The sequence below is a fragment of the Carassius auratus genome, chromosome 9, assembly GCF_003368295.1.
Source record: "Carassius auratus strain Wakin chromosome 9, ASM336829v1, whole genome shotgun sequence".
NCBI lineage: Eukaryota > Metazoa > Chordata > Actinopteri > Cypriniformes > Cyprinidae > Carassius > Carassius auratus.
Window position 1 is genome coordinate 12,591,213 of NC_039251.1, and position 19,455 is coordinate 12,610,667.

The 19,455-nt window shown below is 36.6% G+C and overlaps 1 protein-coding gene across 18 annotated transcripts in view; it reads right to left on the bottom strand.

Moving 5' to 3' along the window:
* Positions 1-558: 558 nt before the first annotated feature.
* Positions 559-19,455, bottom strand: part of LOC113108398 (CLIP-associating protein 1-A-like) — a 66,900-nt gene continuing 48,003 nt past the window's right edge. For 6 of the 18 annotated variants that reach the window (XM_026271501.1, XM_026271504.1, XM_026271502.1 and 3 more), the window contains 21 exons: positions 19,048-19,110; positions 17,895-17,998; positions 17,535-17,558; positions 15,606-15,835; positions 15,360-15,423; positions 15,028-15,030; positions 12,195-12,358; positions 12,014-12,092; positions 11,787-11,930; positions 11,121-11,216; positions 9,984-10,130; positions 7,906-8,012; positions 7,342-7,476; positions 6,776-6,923; positions 6,068-6,308; positions 5,348-5,404; positions 4,182-4,354; positions 3,913-4,041; positions 2,547-2,753; positions 1,877-1,993; positions 559-1,691 (listed from right to left, as the gene is read on the bottom strand). In XM_026271501.1, the coding sequence (XP_026127286.1) occupies positions 1,605-1,691; positions 1,877-1,993; positions 2,547-2,753; positions 3,913-4,041; positions 4,182-4,354; positions 5,348-5,404; positions 6,068-6,308; positions 6,776-6,923; positions 7,342-7,476; positions 7,906-8,012; positions 9,984-10,130; positions 11,121-11,216; positions 11,787-11,930; positions 12,014-12,092; positions 12,195-12,358; positions 15,028-15,030; positions 15,360-15,423; positions 15,606-15,835; positions 17,535-17,558; positions 17,895-17,998; positions 19,048-19,110 (2,519 nt within the window). In that variant the 3' untranslated portion in view covers positions 559-1,604. The remainder of the gene's footprint in view (positions 1,692-1,876; positions 1,994-2,546; positions 2,754-3,912; positions 4,042-4,181; positions 4,355-5,347; positions 5,405-6,067; positions 6,309-6,775; positions 6,924-7,341; positions 7,477-7,905; positions 8,013-9,983; positions 10,131-11,120; positions 11,217-11,786; positions 11,931-12,013; positions 12,093-12,194; positions 12,359-15,027; positions 15,031-15,359; positions 15,424-15,605; positions 15,836-17,534; positions 17,559-17,894; positions 17,999-19,047; positions 19,111-19,455) is intronic. The other 12 variants (XM_026271509.1, XM_026271506.1, XM_026271512.1 and 9 more) reach the window with 8 other exon arrangements.

Consider the following 19,455-nt stretch of genomic DNA (forward strand, 5'->3'; position numbering starts at 1 on the left):
TTCAGAGCTTTCAGAGAACATAACATCACCTCTAGTTCTCGAGCCAGATTAGAGGGTTTTCATTAGTGTCATAGACATGTGCTGCGCAAACTAGCAGCACCATGCTTTAGAGATGTAGTGAGAATGTCTGTGGACTGGACACGCATCTAAACAGTCATCTAAAGAGTTTTTAAAGCAGAAAAAGGAACATAAGGCAGAGTAGTTTGGAAATTTCCATCACAATCCTCTTGCTCCAAGAACAAAGTGATAATCGGTGTCCTTCATTGACGCTTCTTGACTGAAGAAATGCTCCTTTTCTTGTTTCGGACTCTTTCTGACTGCGTGTTTGTCAATTTTGAAATGTCCAATTTTGTGGGGGAGGGAGAAGCAATGATTGTAAGGGAAGTACAAAACACTAAATGCTCAGCACGTAACATCAGACGGAAAAATCTCCGGATGAACAAGGAAAATAAAGAGTTCAGAGCTTTCAGAGAACATAACATCACCTCTAGTTCTCGAGCCAGATTAGAGGGTTTTCATTAGTGTCATAGACATGTGCTGCGCAAACTAGCAGCACCATGCTTTAGAGATGTAGTGAGAATGTCTGTGGACTGGACACGCATCTAAACAGTCATCTAAAGAGTTTTTAAAGCAGAAAAAGGAACATAAGGCAGAGTAGTTTGGAAATTTCCATCACAATCCTCTTGCTCCAAGAACAAAGTGATAATCGGTGTCCTTCATTGTTTCTTGTCTGAAGACGCTCCTTTTCTTGTTTCGGACTCTTTCTGACTGCGTGTTTGTCAATTTTGAAATGTCCAAGTGTTTTGTGGCTCGCACGTTTACTCACAAACCTTTCACTTTTATTCCAAAGATGAAAAGAAAAGTTGTACATTCAGAAGTTTGTCCTTGTATTCTGTAGTGAGGCTCACATTTTATAACAAATAATCCATTCTATAATAAAATCAACACAACTGCTTTACATTAGACTTTCTAAAGGCTTACGGGATGTGTTATTGCGGTCCCATGAAATAAAAATGAATATAAGAATGTTTTATTCCTACATTTCTTTTTGGGTTGTCATTGTAGCCAAACCTACAAATTACTTAATTTTTTCTCTTTTCTTTCCATTTATCACTCGGCCAGCCAAATGATCCACTAGCATTAACTTAGATTCAAGTTATGTGTTACTTAACCCAACTGTGCCCGTTTAAAATATCCAAATAACTCGATTGAACCTTTAACAGCACTTGCCAAGATGAATAAGTTATTACTAATAAATGTAGTTAACGAATCTCCTCTTCAGAAGCTGAAGGTAGCTTGTTTGCTCCAATTTAGGAAGCTATCCCAATCATGGAAGATCTGTTCCCTATCAAAAAGCCGCCATGCATTTTTCTCGATCTGAACCCCTTTACATTCAATGTTCAACAGATGGAAAGATGCATGAGAAATTAACTAAGAGGCTTTCAGGAGCTGGACGAAAAGGAAAGTCTGATTGCAGTGAGCAACACATCTATCTGGGAAAATCCAGCAAGAGTGTGATGAAGCAATAAAAAAAATGGATATCTGGAGGAGGCACAACTATTTTCCCAAATGCACATGTAGGGCACTGATAAGAGTACATCTGTCTAGCTGTGAGACGACACGTCTGAAGAACTGCTGCTGTTGCTGTTGGTGGTCTGGGCCCTCTTAATGTACAGATTTAGCAACTTCATCTGTGGAAATAAAAGTCAGAGAGTGAATTTCAATACAACATCCGCTAATAATTATACAGACCTCTGACTTGTTTCGCAGATAAGAGCATGTGAAACCAAATGAAACCTTTCTATAAAAGTGTTACCATATTTTTTGGACTGTGATGTGTAGCACATGTGAACATACACCATGCATGTAAACATACCTTGCTACCCGTGAGCTGGGCCAAGTGTGGCTTCAGCTCCTCACCAATCACAGAGTAGATGGCCACCAGACAGAACACACTGGCCTTGCGAACACTACTCTCTGTGTTATCATAGCCCTGCAGACAGACAGACGGCTTTAACTTTAACTTCTTCATACACACATATAATTACATGTGCATATCATCAAGAGTAAGTACAAAGTGTTGCATGTTTACTGTGCTTCCGATGTTCCCAATGCAGACTATGTTAATATACTTAATACAGACCCAATGTTGACCAGTGGGGTGAACAAAGGTCAAATTTACATTTATGCATTTAGCAGACGCTTTTATCCAAAACGACTTAGAGTGCATGCAGGCTATGCATTTATTTTATCAGTATGTGTTTTTCCTGGTAATTGAACCCACAATCTTTTGCATTGCCAACGCAATGCTCTACCACTGAGCCACAAATTAACAAAAGGGCTATAAAACGTTTTCCCCATCCCCATCTCATTCTCCATTCTGGTGCATTGAGTTCGGGAATATATGCAATGTGTGTAACTACTTGCCCAGACATTCAATGATATCTCTCTGACCCTGATATCAAATTGGAAGTAATTCCAAAGTGACAGAAGCAGAGTGGTGAAATTTTTCTTAGCATAAAATGCTGCCAATAAGCAATACTCACTTGTAGGAGGCCAGGGATGATGTCGGGCAGCAGCTGATGCAGCGACTCCCTGGCAATGCGCTCGATCACTTTGGTCTGCATCTTAATAGCAGCCAGGTTGATGGGATAGTCTGCAGTCTGTACGATGGGACACAGCACTTTGATGCATTGCTCTGGGTGAATGGAGCCAGCCAACGTAGAGGCAGCCTCTTCAGCTGCACGAACCACCTGCATGCATAACATCAAGAAGGCACTTGATTGAGTTAGTGAGGTTTAACAACCTGAGAAGCTTTTTCTTCACATGCCTGTACTTCATTCATTTACTCATCTAAGTGTTGGGTTTGTTGACTTGGGTCACTGCATTTTAGATGTAACAAAGGTTCTCAGTGTCCGCTGGTGCAGGTGTTGGATTTAAAAACGGATTAAGGAGACCAATCAGCTCATTTTACTCTCAATGAGACAGTTAAAAAGAAAAAGTCACCTAGCCAGTCTGATTTTTTCAGAAACAATTTGGTCACATATTAAAGGTATCATGGTGACAATGGAGTTTAGTTTAAAAGAATATATTCCCATACTAGAATATATTCATGCACTATAAAACTATGTTCAATTTGATTGCATTACTATACATAAAATATCACAAACTGCCACTCAAAAGTTTGGGTTCAGAAAGTTTTAAGAAATTTACATTTTATTTAGCAATTATTTAATTGTTCAAAAGTGACAGTAAAGACATTTATAATATTATTAAAAATGTATTACAAATCAATGCCGTTCCTTTGAACTTTCCATTCATCAAAGAATAATGAAAAAAAAAAAAAAAAAAAAATTATATATATATATATATTTATATCACTGGTTCCACAAAAATATTAAGCAACACAACTGTTTTCAGATGATTTCTGAAAGCTTGCGTAATATTGAAGACTATAGTAATGATTTGTGAAATTTCAGCTTTGCCATCACAGAAATAAATTACATTTTATAATACACTAAAATAGAAAAATGAATTATTTCAAATTGCAATAATATTTCACAATATTACCTTTAATGTAGTTTTGGGGAAATAAATAAATACATAAAGCCTTTCACAAACATTAAAATACATTATTTTATAATTACAGCATAATCATTTATGGATTCTTTCCCTTCACACAACATTATTATTATTATTATTATTATTATTATTAAGAAAAGTCTAGCTTTCAATATAATACAAACATTTGTGAAACTGCTATAAGGAGCAAACAACCCAAAGAAGCCATAAGATACTTTATTCACAACTTTTTGTAGTATGATTTTTGCAGTATGATCATGATGATGTTGTACTGCTCAAATGTCAGTAAGAGGTTAAAACAGATATTAGTTTGAAAAGCTGGATTCTAACCTCTTTATGAGAGTCCTTATGAGCTTCTAATGTTTTCATGATTGTGAGCTCTGCATAGTTCTTGAAGCGTGCCGGCTGGTTCCTCAGAATCTCCTTCAGAACCCGTAAAGCCAGCGCTCGGATAGTGTGCTGAATAAACAGTTCAATTTAATTATTAACCACTACTAATACACACAGACACAGAAAAGCAACTGGATATATTTAAAAAAAACATTGTTTATATAGAATAAGTTAATTAAGAATGCAAGTTCTATGACGCTCTGCCTCACATCCTTGTCCCCGAGTGTCTCCAATAGCAGCAATAGGATTGTTTTGAAGTGTTCGTCCCACACAGCCAGGCTGTCCTCACGAGCAATCTTCAAGAGCTCGATCAAAGCCCCCTTCCTCTCCTCCACTCGCTCATTGTGATTCGACAGCTCCTTCAGTAGGTCTGCCACCAGATCTGTATGATTCAAAACCATTCAAGTCTGAGCTGAAGACAAGCTGCATGGAGCACTTTTTTTTTTTTTGCTCATCTGTTTTAAATGTATGATATTGTATATTACTGAATTTATGAAACCTGTCAAGAACATGTATGGATCATATTTCACCTCAAAAGCTGAAAAAATATAGTGTATTTAAATATATATATATATATATATAAACATAAACTATAAATAATAACACATTACATATTAAATATAAATAAAATAACTTTAGCAATTTATTAAATATCTATATATGGCAGTATTTCAGATTCAATATTTCTGTTATTTAGGACTTTGTAGTGGCATATTTATATTAGCCTTTAATTAATACTGATTAAAAAAATAAAAAATAGTTATTGTAATACACAAAAAAAACTAGAATACACTAATGACAATTACCAATTAAATGAAATAATAATATATAATAATAATAATAATAATAATAATAATAAACAAAAATGGTGCTAAAAATAGGATTTATGTTTTTTTATGCAAAATATAATTTGTTTTTTTCCATTTGATTTTGGGGTGAAATGTGATCTGGACATGTTTTTATTAGATTTCACCCTTATGTCATTATAAGCCAGCAATGTGCAAAGTGAAAGTGTTCACTTAGATTAATCACTCGGGTTAATCGTATCAGTTTACAAGTTATGACAGTGTGTTACAACAATGTGTCTGCAAACAGTGAAGCTCTGTTAGTTTACAAACAAAAAAATATATGAATCAACACTATCAACCTATTTAATTAGAACATACAGTCATATATGACCGTATTGCCTTATATTAGTGAAGGTGTAGCAGTTATCACAGTGAACCTGTTAGCAAAGGAATAGTGTCATTTAAGATATGTTGACATCAGATCACATTGAGACACTGAGATGGATGACACTGAAAGAGAGGAGGAGGAAAGGAAAGAAAACAGAGAAAAGTGCAACAGTCTCATTCAACTGTGCAACTGTCTTTACCAGGAGTAAAACCCTTGGGCAGCACCATCTTGTTCTCACCACAGTCCTGTCGACGGCCTGTAGAAGGGGAGGGACAGCAGGGGAAGTGATGACACACAAACTCCTCTATACTACGTGCTACACCTGCATCTCTGGCACGTACACTTACAGGGGGTTAATCACTTGTTTGTGTTTTGTTATGGTCTCTGGTCATATGTTGCTCACACTGTTGAATAACTTTAGAGTTAAAAGATGTCAATTTCTGCACCAACAGTGTCTGCCCACTTTTTCACATTTCTTAAGTTAACAAAAAACATCTGTTTCTACATAATTTTTCAGTTAGATATATTTTTCTCTTTAAAATATATACGTCGAGAGTGCAGGGATGATTTAAGACTCGATTTTGCTTATTTCAAGAAACATAAATAAAAAACGTTGGGTCTACTGTCTGACCTCTGTTTTGAGCATCATAAGATCCAGTACTCTATTTAAGGCCTAGTCATCAAAAGATGCTGAAACGTAAAAAATTTATTTAATAACATTGTCATTGTTTTTTTTGTTTTTTTCAATATGACATCTCATGCCTGGAAAATGTTACTGTTAATATTCAGATCCTGAAGATTCAGAATTTAAAGTGTTATTAACTTAAAGTGTTCTTTTCACAATCACAGACAGGTGCAGTATGGAGTACAGATGATTGTGAAAGTGAAGGTATGAGCTTTGAGCAGCGTGTTGACTCACAGTCTCGGAACTGATCCACGTCATCATCAAAAACAGCCTCCTTCAGGGCACTTTTGTCGTAGGCCGTGATTGTGTCTGCATAGCCATAGGGCGCGAACTCTCTTGACCGTGGCACAGCAAAAGAACGCGGAGACGGTGTGTTAAGTAAAGACGTCTTATTATCCAAAGCAGTTCGACCCCCTTCCATTACGTCCAATCCCAGCCTTGCATCAGACCCCGGAGATGCCCCTTCCTTCCCAGCCTAAGAGGAGAAAGATTGTTCAATATTTGTATTTTTGGAATTCTTAATAAATAACTAAATAATAATGTATTATTATTAATAATATATTTTATTTTATAAAATTTTATGACCTAATTTTTGGGTTTTTCCAATTATTATTATTTTTTATTATAATTATTAATAACAATAATATTTTTATTTCATAAAGACACCATTTAATGACGTGTATTTGTCTGTGTGTTTTTTTTCTTTCCAATTATTAATATTGTTATAACTATAAATTATTTAATGAAAGCAAAAAAACACGTTTTGCGTTTGTTACGTCCCAGGATGTATTTGTTATTTTTTTGTTTTTGTTTAGTTTTTTTTATCAATTTTATTTATTATTAATAATAATAATAATAATTCAAAACCACACAACTCAAACTGGGGTCATAATTTTCCCCCTCTGTGCACTTGTTCCTGTTTCCCACAGTTAAAGCACTCACAGTATCATCCTTCTTCCCATCGCGTCTGATTGGCTCATTCAGGTCCTCCTGGCTGCGGTAACTGAAGCTCTGGATTGCTTCTGTGACACCACGCAGTGAGCTAAAGATCTCATCAGAATTCATGTTCTCAGTGTCATACTCAAGCATACTGAAGGGAGAAATAGAAAGAAAAGAGGGAAAACATTGACGTTAGATGGACTGCAAACAACTCACTAGAAAGCAAAAAACACAACACAAGAAAGCAAAAGCATACAAAATATTTCAAAAAAATTCCAACATGCACCCAAGAGTGAATAAATGGATGCTGCAAAAATAGTGAGACAGTTAATTCCTGTCCAAAACAATTTCTTTTTTACATGCTTTAAAAAATTCCTCCACATAGTATTGTTTCTTAGTTTTACATTTTAAATCAACCACCATTCACGAGGGGAAGTCCGTATTGGGAATGATGTCAAACCACAACCGCTAATATTTGTGCGTACAAGCGCCTGTTAGGCTGGGAGTGGGTGGGAATCTAAGCACCTATCCCGCCCCTCCTCATTGTAATAGACTAGCGGGTGAGTTACCTTGGTGAGAGCGCGCAGCGGAAGGCCCTGAGGGAGGGACCGGCAGGAATAGAGGGGTGAGACGGAGGAGTAGGAGGAGGAGGAGAGGGAGAAGGGTGCTTTAAGAGCCCATCGACACTCCAACCCCATAACCGACTGTGCCCACAGAACGGCCAGAGAGGGAGAGAACAGGGCAGAAGAGGAAAAGAGAGAAAAAAAGAGAGGTCCAGTCCTAGTGTTGTGGTTAGCAGCACGAGCTAATACGTTTAAGAGGACCAGAAACCCCTAAATCGTCATCTATAGTTGTTCTGCAGATCTCTTTAAAAGAGTTTTAGACCCTTCATGAGAGGATGACTCTCTAGGTGATACGGCTCCCACCCCAGAAATGCAGAAATACATTTTAAGGGTTTCAGGTTATAAAGGGAAATTTTAAAGAAAACAAGACAGCAAGTCCCAGTCAGACGTTTAGTACATGTTGAGATTCATAAAACAGGGCAACAGGCTCTTGGGACTAGTGTAGAAGATCGTCGTGCTCAGAGTGAGATCATGCATTAGTGTGGTCAGCGTATGGGAAGAGGATGTTACCTGGGTGACAGGCCCCCGTGGGAACAATTTGTGGGCGAGGTGAGAGGACTGGTCCTGCTGGTGGGGTGCCGGGGTGGCGTGCGACCCATTGTATTGCTTGGTGAACTCTGTGAAAGAGATAAAGATGAAATTGTGAGCTTTATATTTTCAGATTAGGGTAAACAACAGATCAGCTACAACATTTGTAACCAATATTTATCACTGTATTTAAAGACAATATAAATTCTCAATTTGCTTGAACAGACTGACATGTCAATATCTGTCTCAGACAATAGTGTGAATTATTTGATTTACTAGGGAAGCATCGACCAGATACTCAGCATCGGTATTGGCTCCGATACTGGCATTTTCTGCCGGACCAGGTATCGATCAGACGTATAAGGTATCGATTTAAAAATGCATGTCACATTTGGTTATGACAGTAAAGACGATGAAACTATCTCCAAGAGTGCACAGGTACTGAAATTTAAAACTGTTAAAAGAAAAGGCTCAATACTCTGTCGCATAGATTTAATAAACTATGCATAAATATCTCTTCCCTTTGTGCTTCAAGCTCATCTTTCTATGCACAGGATGAGAATAATCGCTACCACTATGTATTAGAGCTTTATGTATTATAATAATTTTGCGCAATGAAAGATAATTTATAGCGTTTTTTGTTTTGTCCTATAATAGGACAGAACATGAAAGAGTATTAATAATCTAATTTAAAGCACAGTAATGGAGAAAGCAACATATGATAGACAGGACTCATCTATCATATGTTACTGCCTTCATTACTGTACTATACATTTAAAAGAAATGTCTTCTAATACATACATATATATATATATACATATATATATATACACACACACACACACACACACACGCACACACACGCACACTTACTTGTTTTCATTATTGTATTTTACAACAATATAAAGAGCAATGTGTAACATTTTAACAGATTTAGTACAACACTTATTCACTTTTATTTGTTCCCCACTAAATAATGTTATTTCACTAAATGTTTAGATTTGATCAAATTGTGCACTCATGATTTTTCTAAAATAACTTTTGCTGCTAAATATCCACTAACCTAGTTTTTAATAATATTTTTGTCATAGATTATGATTATATGTTTTTCATTTGTTATTTTTAATTCACAAAAGAGTAAAGATCAGGTCAACACATAAGTATAGAAATTCTACATTAATAAAAAAAAAACTGCACTGGTATCGGATCCAAGTCAGCCGATACTATTAATTTTCTGGATCGAATTGGATCTGAAAAAAATGCATCCATATGATTTACTTCAATAAAGATTTTCAAAACTGTTTGGCAAGATATTGTTTAGTTCACATCAACTATAAAATCTGACAATGGTATCCGTTTCTTTAGCTACAAATATTTTTCAGGCTCATCCATTGAATATTCTAGAGTTTAAAAAGTGTATAATAAACACAGGAAATTACACTTTCAAAAAAGTGATTGGGACTTTCATTTAACAGTTTCCCTATTGAGTATTTTTCAACTAACGGTCTGTCTCTTACCCCCTATAATGTCTCTGTTGCCACTAGTGCCACAAAAAAAAAAAAAAAAAACACTTTTGTTTTTACAAAAAAGAAATAATATCTGACATGTATTCTGTTCATAAATTTGTGTTCAGAAAGATTTTTTTGAAAGATTTTTTTTTATTATTTAATTATGTAAAGTTGCTTTATAGTGGCAGTACATATATTTACTTATTTGTACAATGTTGTTCTTTTAAAATTATTCAAAAAGATTCATAAAAAAAGCTGCACCACAGTTTTCACAAAAATATAAAGCAGCAACTGTTTTTTGAAGGACCATGTAACACTGAAGACTAAAGTAAATGCAGCTTTGCCATCACAGGAAAAAGGTAACATTAAAATATATTGAAAATGAAAAAAAAAAAAATTAATTTGCAGAAATATTTCACAATACAATTTTTTTTTACAGCATTTCTGATCAAAGAAATGCAGCTCTGGTAAACATAACAGACTTCTTTCAAAAACATCAAAATCTTTTGAATGGTAGCATACAATCTCATAAGAGATGAAACGAGACCTTACCACACTGCTGGTGTTGCTTGAGTTCTTCAGATGGCTATGCAGGAGCTTGGTGGCTCCATCCTGGAATGTTTTAGGCAGAGCGCCCAGCAGCATGGTGAACTCAGGAGTGTTCAGCTCAAAGAGTGAGATCAGCACCACCTGGGCGGCCTGCACAACACAGCATATACCTAATGAGACATAGTACAACTACTAACACCGCAGTCAACCGGAGCACACTTATACATGCCGAGAAATGCTGGCGGTGAAACTGACGTCGGAAAGACTGCGACTGCAGTGCTACTATCAACATAAGACAACTGGACCTGTTATGGCACTTACACACTAGAGTTTATACTGTGATTTATGAGAGCAGGTGCAGCTTGATTTCTATTTGTCAAAAGCTCCATCAGAGCTTTCTCTAGTGTGTAGGTGCCTTTAACATCAGGGATGGGAATCATAAGAGATGATTCTTGTTCCAATTTTTCTTAACCTCCTTCTTGTTTCTTAGTGATTACATTAAAACTCCTTTAGTCAGGAAGAAAGAAAACAGCAATTATTATTGCATTTGCATCTTTCAGTAGAATGTTGTTAGGTGTGATAATTTCATATTTCAACAGACCAACAGACCATGAATAAACTGTCATTTAAACCTGTATAAAATTGCATTATATAATTCTCGATGGTTAATTCTGCTTGGATAAACATAAAGAAGACAAACAAAATATCAGTTTTATCGTAATGACAACAGCAGTTTAACACAGGTGAGATTCCCAACCCTGGTTAATGTGACTCATATGTCACTCAATTTACAAAAAAATCTCGAATGTCATCTCAATTCAATTCTGTTTGATGTTATACACATGCAAGAAAAATTAATTCACTCTGTTATTCTGTGAGAGGAAACGAAAATATCTTAAGCAGTGGAGCATTGCAGCAATTAAGATACGAAAGGAAACTTTAAAAACACACTTAATTATTAATTTAGTATTTAAAAAAAAGATTGCTGCTCTCTTTAGACTTCTGGAGAATTGCATGTTAAGAGATTGTATTCAGCAGTCACTTCACAAGGCAACGAGAGATTAGAGTAGAGGAGAGGGCACACGGTTAGGTGCAGCGGTTACGTGCTGGTTGTTGGTTAGGCCGTTGGATTGGCTCTACCTGCTTGCACCTCTCTTCCAGGTGACCCTCTCCAGGAAGTAGAGCTGTAGTGCTGGGCCTGCCTGACAACTCCTCACATGCCCAGTTATGAAGAGTCTGGGCCATCATGTCAGGACAGGTGGGTAACAGACAATAAAAGAGAAACTGATGACCAGTGCTTGCCTTTAGAAAGCAACTGATATTGGGAAGAAATGTCCTGCATCTGTTCATTGTGACTAACTGATGTCCAACCTATATTTAAAAACTAACAAACCAGTAACTGAGATGAAAAAAAAAAAAAAAAAAAAAAAAAAAAAAAAAAGAACTACATTACATAAGTATACTACATGAACTAAAGCAAGTTGTTTTTCCTCTTCAAGCATAAACTCATTTTTTTTTATATATAGTTTCATATGAGCCATTAAAACGGCAGATGCGTCAAATACAACACAGCAAAAAACATATATTGCAAATAAAATGCATGTATTATTATGATTAGGATTTGTATAGGAAGGTTTAATAAACGGAAAATGTAGGTGGCTATTTGGAATGAAATGAAAGTGCTTAATAAAACATGATGACAGAAAAATCTTTTTAAATAAAAAACTAAATGTCATCTTATATTTTGAGGACCAATATAGCACTGATTTGTGCACTGCCTGCAAGCCCAACTCCAAGGATACTCACTTTTCTAACATCAGAGCTCTTGGGTTCAGTGGTCCAGGTGATAATGCGAGACACCGCTAATCTTGTCTCACTTGAGTTCACAAAGTCTGCAGGGTCCATCTGCCGTGCCAGGGACTCAATGTATTTAAGGATGGCCACCTTCACCTGCATTATGACACCAAGATAATAAGGATTATTATATAAGAAAGCTGGGGCTTCGAAAGCAGTCATGGTAGGCATCATCTTACCTTCAGATTGGGGGTTTGAGTCTGATCAACAATGAATCTCATTAGAATGTTAAACTGCTGGTCAAAGGGGAAAGACTCCCTGAGAGAAGGGGGAAAGAAGAGAAACAAGACATCAACCTGGTGGCACAAAAAGATCTAAGCTTCAAAAAGAACAAAACTAGGACTATCGCTTAATACCAACCTTGTGACGTCCAGAGCCTTTTGGACCTTAGCTTGGACTGAGCCCAAGAGGTCAGCTCCCATTTTCTTCAGCAGCTGAGTGAGCAGTACAAAAAGCCAATCTTGGAGATCCTCTCTGTGCACGGTGATGAAATCCACTAGAGTCTCTAAGAACATGCTAAACACCTGGAATCAGAACACTGAACATCATGCCAATGCTGTGCTGCACATCTTTTTTTTATAAATGTACTAATGGATTTATACGCCTGTCTCACAATTACATCAGAAAAATATATTTCTACATTATCTGATGAAAAAATGTAACATAAAAAAATTAAATCAATTCTAAATAAAATAGACTCTGAATAATTAGATTTCAGGATTCTGAAAGTTATAATATCTAAATGAAAAACAATTCAGTTATTGATAGGTAAATAAAATAAGAAATATCTGGATTTGTAGTTATTTTAAAGTTTGTTTTGCCTTATTTTAAATTACTGTAAAGTCATCTTGACGTATCCTTGAAAAGTTTAGGAGGCCACTAGTGGGTCCTGGACCCCTGATTGAGAACCTCTCTTCTAGTTCAAGGAGTTCTTTGTTCATGGTACTTCTAAGAATTTTTTTAATTATTTAAAAAAAAAAATATTTACTGTAAAAATGTACAGACTTGTCTGTAAGTCTATAAATCTGATCACTAATAAAAATAATAAAATAATAGCACATCTCTCCTTAACAAACAGCATAGTTTGATAAATCATTCAGGGTTGTACGGCATCAGATTCATGATTCTGTAATAATCTAGTATTTAGAGTTAGGGTTTTAAAAACAAACAGTGAACCCAGAGTATGAGCAATAATTATACTTTTGCTGGTTTTAAAGGGGTGGTTGACTGCGAATAATTTTTTTTTAATGTTAGATAGTGTGTAATGTTGCTGTTTGAACTTAAAGGGGGGGTGAAATGCTATTTCATGCATACTGAGTTCCTGTACACTGTTAAAGAGTTGGATTCCCATGCTAAACATGGACAAAGTTTCAAAAATTAAGTTGTACGTTTGAAGAAGTATTTCTGTTCCAAAAATACTCCTTCCGGTTTGTCACAAGTTTCGGAAAGTTTTTTTCGAGTATGGCTCTGTGTGACGTTAAATGGAGCGGAATTTCCTTATATGGGTCCTAAGTGCACTTCTCCCGGAAGAGCGCGCACTCCCGTATAGCACAGCACTGAGAGCACAACAGACTTCACTGATCAGAGCGAGAGCGTCGCGAAATGTCACAAAAGACGTGTGTTTTTGGTTGCCAGGGCAAGACAACCCTGCACAGATTACCAAAAGAGAAACAGCATTAAGGGACCAGTGGATTGAGTTTATTTTTACAGAGCATCAACGGAGTTGTGCAAGTGTTTGTGTTTGTTCCCCTGCATTTCTAAGATGCCGGATTTGCGTATCGTTTATTTCTTAAGGATAATGCAGTCCCAACGAAAAAGGGTCACGATCGTGTGTTGGAACCGCAGGCGGTGAGTAAAACTGCTTCAAATATCTCCGTGTTATTAACTTAGCTATCGGCGCGTAAGCACATCAAGTAAACAACATGCGATGTTGTCATCAAACTGCACTTTCCACATGTACAGCTTAAAAAAACAAAACGACGACAAAGTGGAACTTAGTCACTTTCCAAAACCGCTAAGCAAATATATACAGTTTCAGTACATACCACAAAGAGACTGATTGCTGATGCTGCTCTTGTTCAATTTCAGCCTCTGGATCTGATTCTGGATCATAAATATAAGCTGAATCTGACTGTTAGCCATGGTTTGTTTTGGTTGGTTTTGTCCTCACGGTGTCACAGCCATAGGTCACAGCTTCCAGACGCGCTCAACGCAAAAGCCTACTGGCGCTCATGATTCTTTAGCTCCGCCCACACGTCACGCCTCCAGCCGGTCGTGTTTTTCCGGGGAAAATCGGTACATACTATCTTTCTCTTATGAATATAATAAAACTAAAGACTTTTTGGAGTTATGAAGGATGCAGTACTACTCTATAGGTACTCAAGATTAACAGGATATTGAGTGAAAACGAGCATTTCACCCCCCCATAAACAATATCTGCAAAGTTGCTACACTGAAAGTTCTATGCAGATGGTCTTTTAAAATTCTGGCAGTTCAATGGCTACAAAAAACGCTCTTACAGCGCGTTCACACAAGACACGATTTGCGAAAATAATTAATGCTATTCACGTGTATTTGGACTCTTGAACATTTTGAGTTTATCTGCTTCATTCCGTTTGAAATTCGCTTCATTTGCGCGTGAAATTAAATTAACAACAGATTTAAATGGGAGGGCTTTCTGCTAGTTGAGTTCACGCAGCATTGTGATTTCAACCACTATTTATTCAGATAATTTTCAAACTATTACTGTTATTGTGTCATGAAATGTAGTTTTAAAAGTATTTCAGGTGAGAATGTAGTTGTTTTAAACTCAAATTTGAAATACTGCCGGAGCACATGCTGTTGAGGTGAGGGGCGGGACATTTAGACGTGCACTAGAGATGGTTTAGCCAATCACAACACTGGACCAGCTAACCAATTTGAGCCCATTGCGTATTTCTGAGCGAGGGGCTTCATAAAAGCAGGAAGTGATCAGCACGTTTATAGTAGAAGGGACAGAATGGTGTGGAATAAATGTAAATAATGTGAAAAAATAATGTGTTTAATACATTTTAGACTGCACCCCATGAACAAAATCAAGTCAAGAAAAAAAAAACAAGTCAACTACCCATTTAATGTGAAGAATAAACCAATATATGTAAGAATAAAACATAATTAATCCATTATTAATCAGTTATTTGTAATATCCACTTACTCTCTATTGTTAAAATCCACACCAAGGCAGACCATGCAAACAACAGGAAAAACACATTCCATTAGTGCAATCTCATTACATTTTTGAGTTCAACACAAACACACTGTTTCCCAGACAAACATGTTGAATTTAACAGAATCCATAGTGATGAAAGCTACTTATTTAGTCTATTATAATATGATTAATTTAGGATCATTTCACATGATGCAACACATTTTAAAGTAATCCTTCAGTCCTCTATTTGGAATGCTACCATTAATCCAGCAATTGTAAATAGATTGAGTGTGATCAAAGCAGCCATTGTGAAAGGATGCGTTCCTCACACAGGTTACCTTGCTGTGAGGATCTGCAAACATCCTGGTGAAGATCTCACATAGCCTCTTGAGCTCCACACGGCTGAAACGCACACAAATATTAAAAGCCTGGTCCCAATAAGAATGAGACAGAAGAAGCCTTAACAGCAATTGCAAGGCAACTGGGACTTTGCAGATGCATCTAATAAACTAAATGAGCAACAAAAGAAAACTTGCCAGATATCGACTGACTACTTTCTACTTGCTGACTCTGAAGGCCCCCACCTGAGAATGCGTTGGCTCTTCAGCAGGTTCTGCAGACCCAGCAGGCCCTCTTTCCTTTCTGACCAGTTGGAACTGGCGCAGTGGTTTAGCACCTCGGCGACATCCTCTGTCTGACGCAGGTAGTGAGGAATGCCTCCGTTACGGGAACTATAGGAGCGCTCTGAGCAGGCGCTGGATGCGTCGCTGTTGGCATCATCATCGGACTCGTACCTCCTTCTCAAAGGCTTGCGCTGAGGAGAGCATGGAGCAGATTAGCAGGATCAAGGGAAGTTGAAGAAGCTATCAGAAGATCAACAATGGGAATTCTTTTAACAATTTACTGTGCTTTACTATAAACATATAGTAAGTACGCTGTTGATATGGAAAAGCCATGCAGCATTAAAAAATAAAAAAGGTTTAGGTTTGTTTAACACCAACTTTGGTTACTTTCGGCCAAGTGCACACTGCAAAGTTTTAAGAGTGACAACCACGTATAAAGGTGGGAATGAATTCTCTAAAATATTGATTTCTGTGTGTACAGAAGAATCCAAGGGTCACTCCTAACTTGTGATGATCTTAACAATAGTTTGGCACATTGAAGCCAACACGGATGTAACAGTTCAATCTGATTGCAGCTGCTCTGTTACCTACACAATTAATTTTATTACACCATATATATATATTTTTCACAAATAAATATAATTTAATAAAAACATAATTAAAAAGAAAGTAAACAATGTAACCAACAGGGCACTGAGTATTCTGGGAAGTTTGTGTTCATTGGGAATCATATTCTTCAAATAAAGCCAGGGTAACACTCATTTTACATACAGCACACAGTGAAAATGACATGAATATGAAAGCGGGCAAATGCATAAAGCGCAGCATAATTTGAAATCACGAGTTTAATGTTTAAAGTATTTAATTCACTCGAACTGAGCATCACATGGAGAACACGCGATCATGCTGGATAAAAAGGCACATTTGACAAGATCTCACAGCTGGATTCGACAAAATTTGCAAGGGTTGTGAAATTAAATGTTCTTTAGTCATTCAAAGATTTGTTTGAATGATATAAATGCTTGTTTGCTTAATGCTGACAGAAAAGGAGAAAGTATTATAATGTTTGCCTTTCTATTACCAATACTATAAAAGCAATTGTTACAATATTTTTTATATACATTAATTTCTTTATTTAAACGTTGTATTGGATTATTATTGGATTGTTATTGGATTAGACAGACTTCTATCCGTATATAGACAGAACTGTTAACGACAACAGTGCACGCTCAGACACTCCCTATCTCAGCATCTTCAAAATAAAAGTCCAGCCTCGAACACCTCAGCCAAGCAGAAAAATGTATAGACCAGTGCTGATATTTTAAAAATGCCAAATATCGGCTGATTTATCAGCCTTGGTGATATATCGGTTGACTACTTGTCATGAATAATTCAAATAGGTCACAGACAATTTGGAGCAGTTGGCAATGCATTAACAAACACTTAAGTCCCTGTTGTTAGTACAGTGTGCGCAGATGATGTAAGTGAAGAGTGTGGCACGTTAGCTGGATACATCTACATATGCAGTAAAGGGAATGTGGATGCTGATGCATAACATCTGCCCTCTTTACGGCTTAATCCTGCTGTGCTGTCATATGTGAATTAAAGATAATTTACATTTTCCAAAACAATAACACTGGATGACATAAACATTAAAAAATGAAGAGATTAATGCCAAACCGATAGCAAAATTAGTGAAATGTTTCTTGTGGTGCTTGTGTAGGGAAATGGTGGGACTGTGCAGAGGAGATGGTAATTTAACAAATTAATGAGAGAAGTGCATATGTTTGTGGTGCACAAAATGCTCAATATTTTCTTGACAGACCACAATGTCATTCTGATTAGTGATTAAAAATGGAAATACAAGTAGTATATAAACAGAAGCACTACCTTATTTCTGGAGTCTCCTAACAGCTGAAGACAACCAAGAAAGGAAGAGCAAAGAGACGCAGAGATTTCAAAAGGAGCAAAGTTGTTGCAAAAAAACACACACAATCTGAAAACTGCACCCTCATAATATAGCTAGGCAGTTGACATCTAAGGACAAAAAAGGTTTTTTCCAACACATAAAAGATGAACACTTCTCATTTCCTAAAATATTATTTTTCTGTGGGTGTTTTTAGGGCCACATTTGACAAATAGTTGAGCCATACAAAAGAATCAATTCTGTTATATTAGATCAGATAATAAGAATAAGGAATATTTCAATTCATCCTATTTGTATCTGTGAGAGGAGACACAAATTCTTACCAAAGCATCAGCTACAGCAGCCTCCACTTCTGTGCCAGTGTTCAGCACCCTCATCGCATTGACAGATGCAGAAATGCGAGCCTGATGGATCAGGCCTAAGCGATCTGTAGGGTTTGAACACGGGATGAGACGGTGAGAATGGAAAACAATTAATTACTAAATACTTACCTTTTACAACATAACTTCAAATTCACATCATAAACATATTTTTTTCCACCAATAAGGCTAATAATTAAGAGAGACAAAAAAAAACTTGAGGTTGACATGTAGAGATTGAGAGAATCAAGACAGTTTGATACCACCCAACACATAACATGAGACACAAGTTCAGAAAGGACCGAAAAAGAACTAAGGTTGCTTAAAAACTCAAAGAAGGTGAAAGTGTGTAATTTCAGAATTTCAAACACCCATCCACCATTAGTTTACCAATCCGAAACCTTTCCAAAACTGATGCTATCAGTTGAGCCCGTGTTATAAGGTTTGCCCAATTCGGCAGACTGAAATTCTGTTTAGTGGCTCTAGTGGCCAGAAATGACACATTTCACCTTTAAGGCTACAATGATCAAAAGTAAGATGATTTAATTAATAAGCAAATAAATAAATGAACCATACTGCTTTCATAAAGTAGTTTCTGGGAAAATCAAGTGCCAAATGTATTTGATTTATGGGTCCCACAAAACAATGATTAAACTAACACATTCCAAAAAAAAAAAAAATGAAATTCTTCAATGCTCACAGCACCAAAAAGGCAAATAAAATAATCTTTTTAAATTCATTACCAGCAACACAAAGGCTTTTTTCTTTTAATTAACTGTATATGGCAAGAATACAAAACGTCATATATGTAACGCATATAACTGAAGTGATTTTTGCCAAACACACCACCAACCAAACAGAAACGCAAATGCAAATAAATGAACCTCAAATAGGATGGATGCTGATGTTTATGGTGAGAAAAGAGAGCAAAGACACTTAAAATATAATTTCACAAATGAACAGATAATTCGCATCTACATCTGACAATAACATGAAGTCTGAAGATTGTAGCTTAAGCTGGCAAAAAAAAAGAAAAAAAAAAAAAAGGATAAAATATGAATGCATGCTTGTGATTGGCCCTGTCTGGGGGGGCCAGGGGAAGGGTCATGCAGGTCACCTGACTGGCCCACGGGTTCAGCCGTGGACAGCGCACTGGTGGAGCGAGAGTGACGTCGGGAGGCTGCAAGGGGACAGGAAGAGGGGCGACACCCCAGGGACCGTTAGTGCTACACTTAAACACTGATCACCATCCGTGACAGTAACACGAAACATCCAACATGCGAAACATAACTAGTCACTACACCAGTATTTCACACGAGTGTGAAACAGACCATAGACTTATCCATCTCCCTGCTATAACACAGACCACATTCACATATGCTGGTAGCAGATTAGCAATGACTACACAAAGTAATATGCATTACAATCAGTGTTATTTTAGCATTGTTAGTATTTATTAATATTAAAATGAGCTTTTATTTTATATTTTAAATTTTTGTTCAAGTTTTATTTTATATTTCTATTT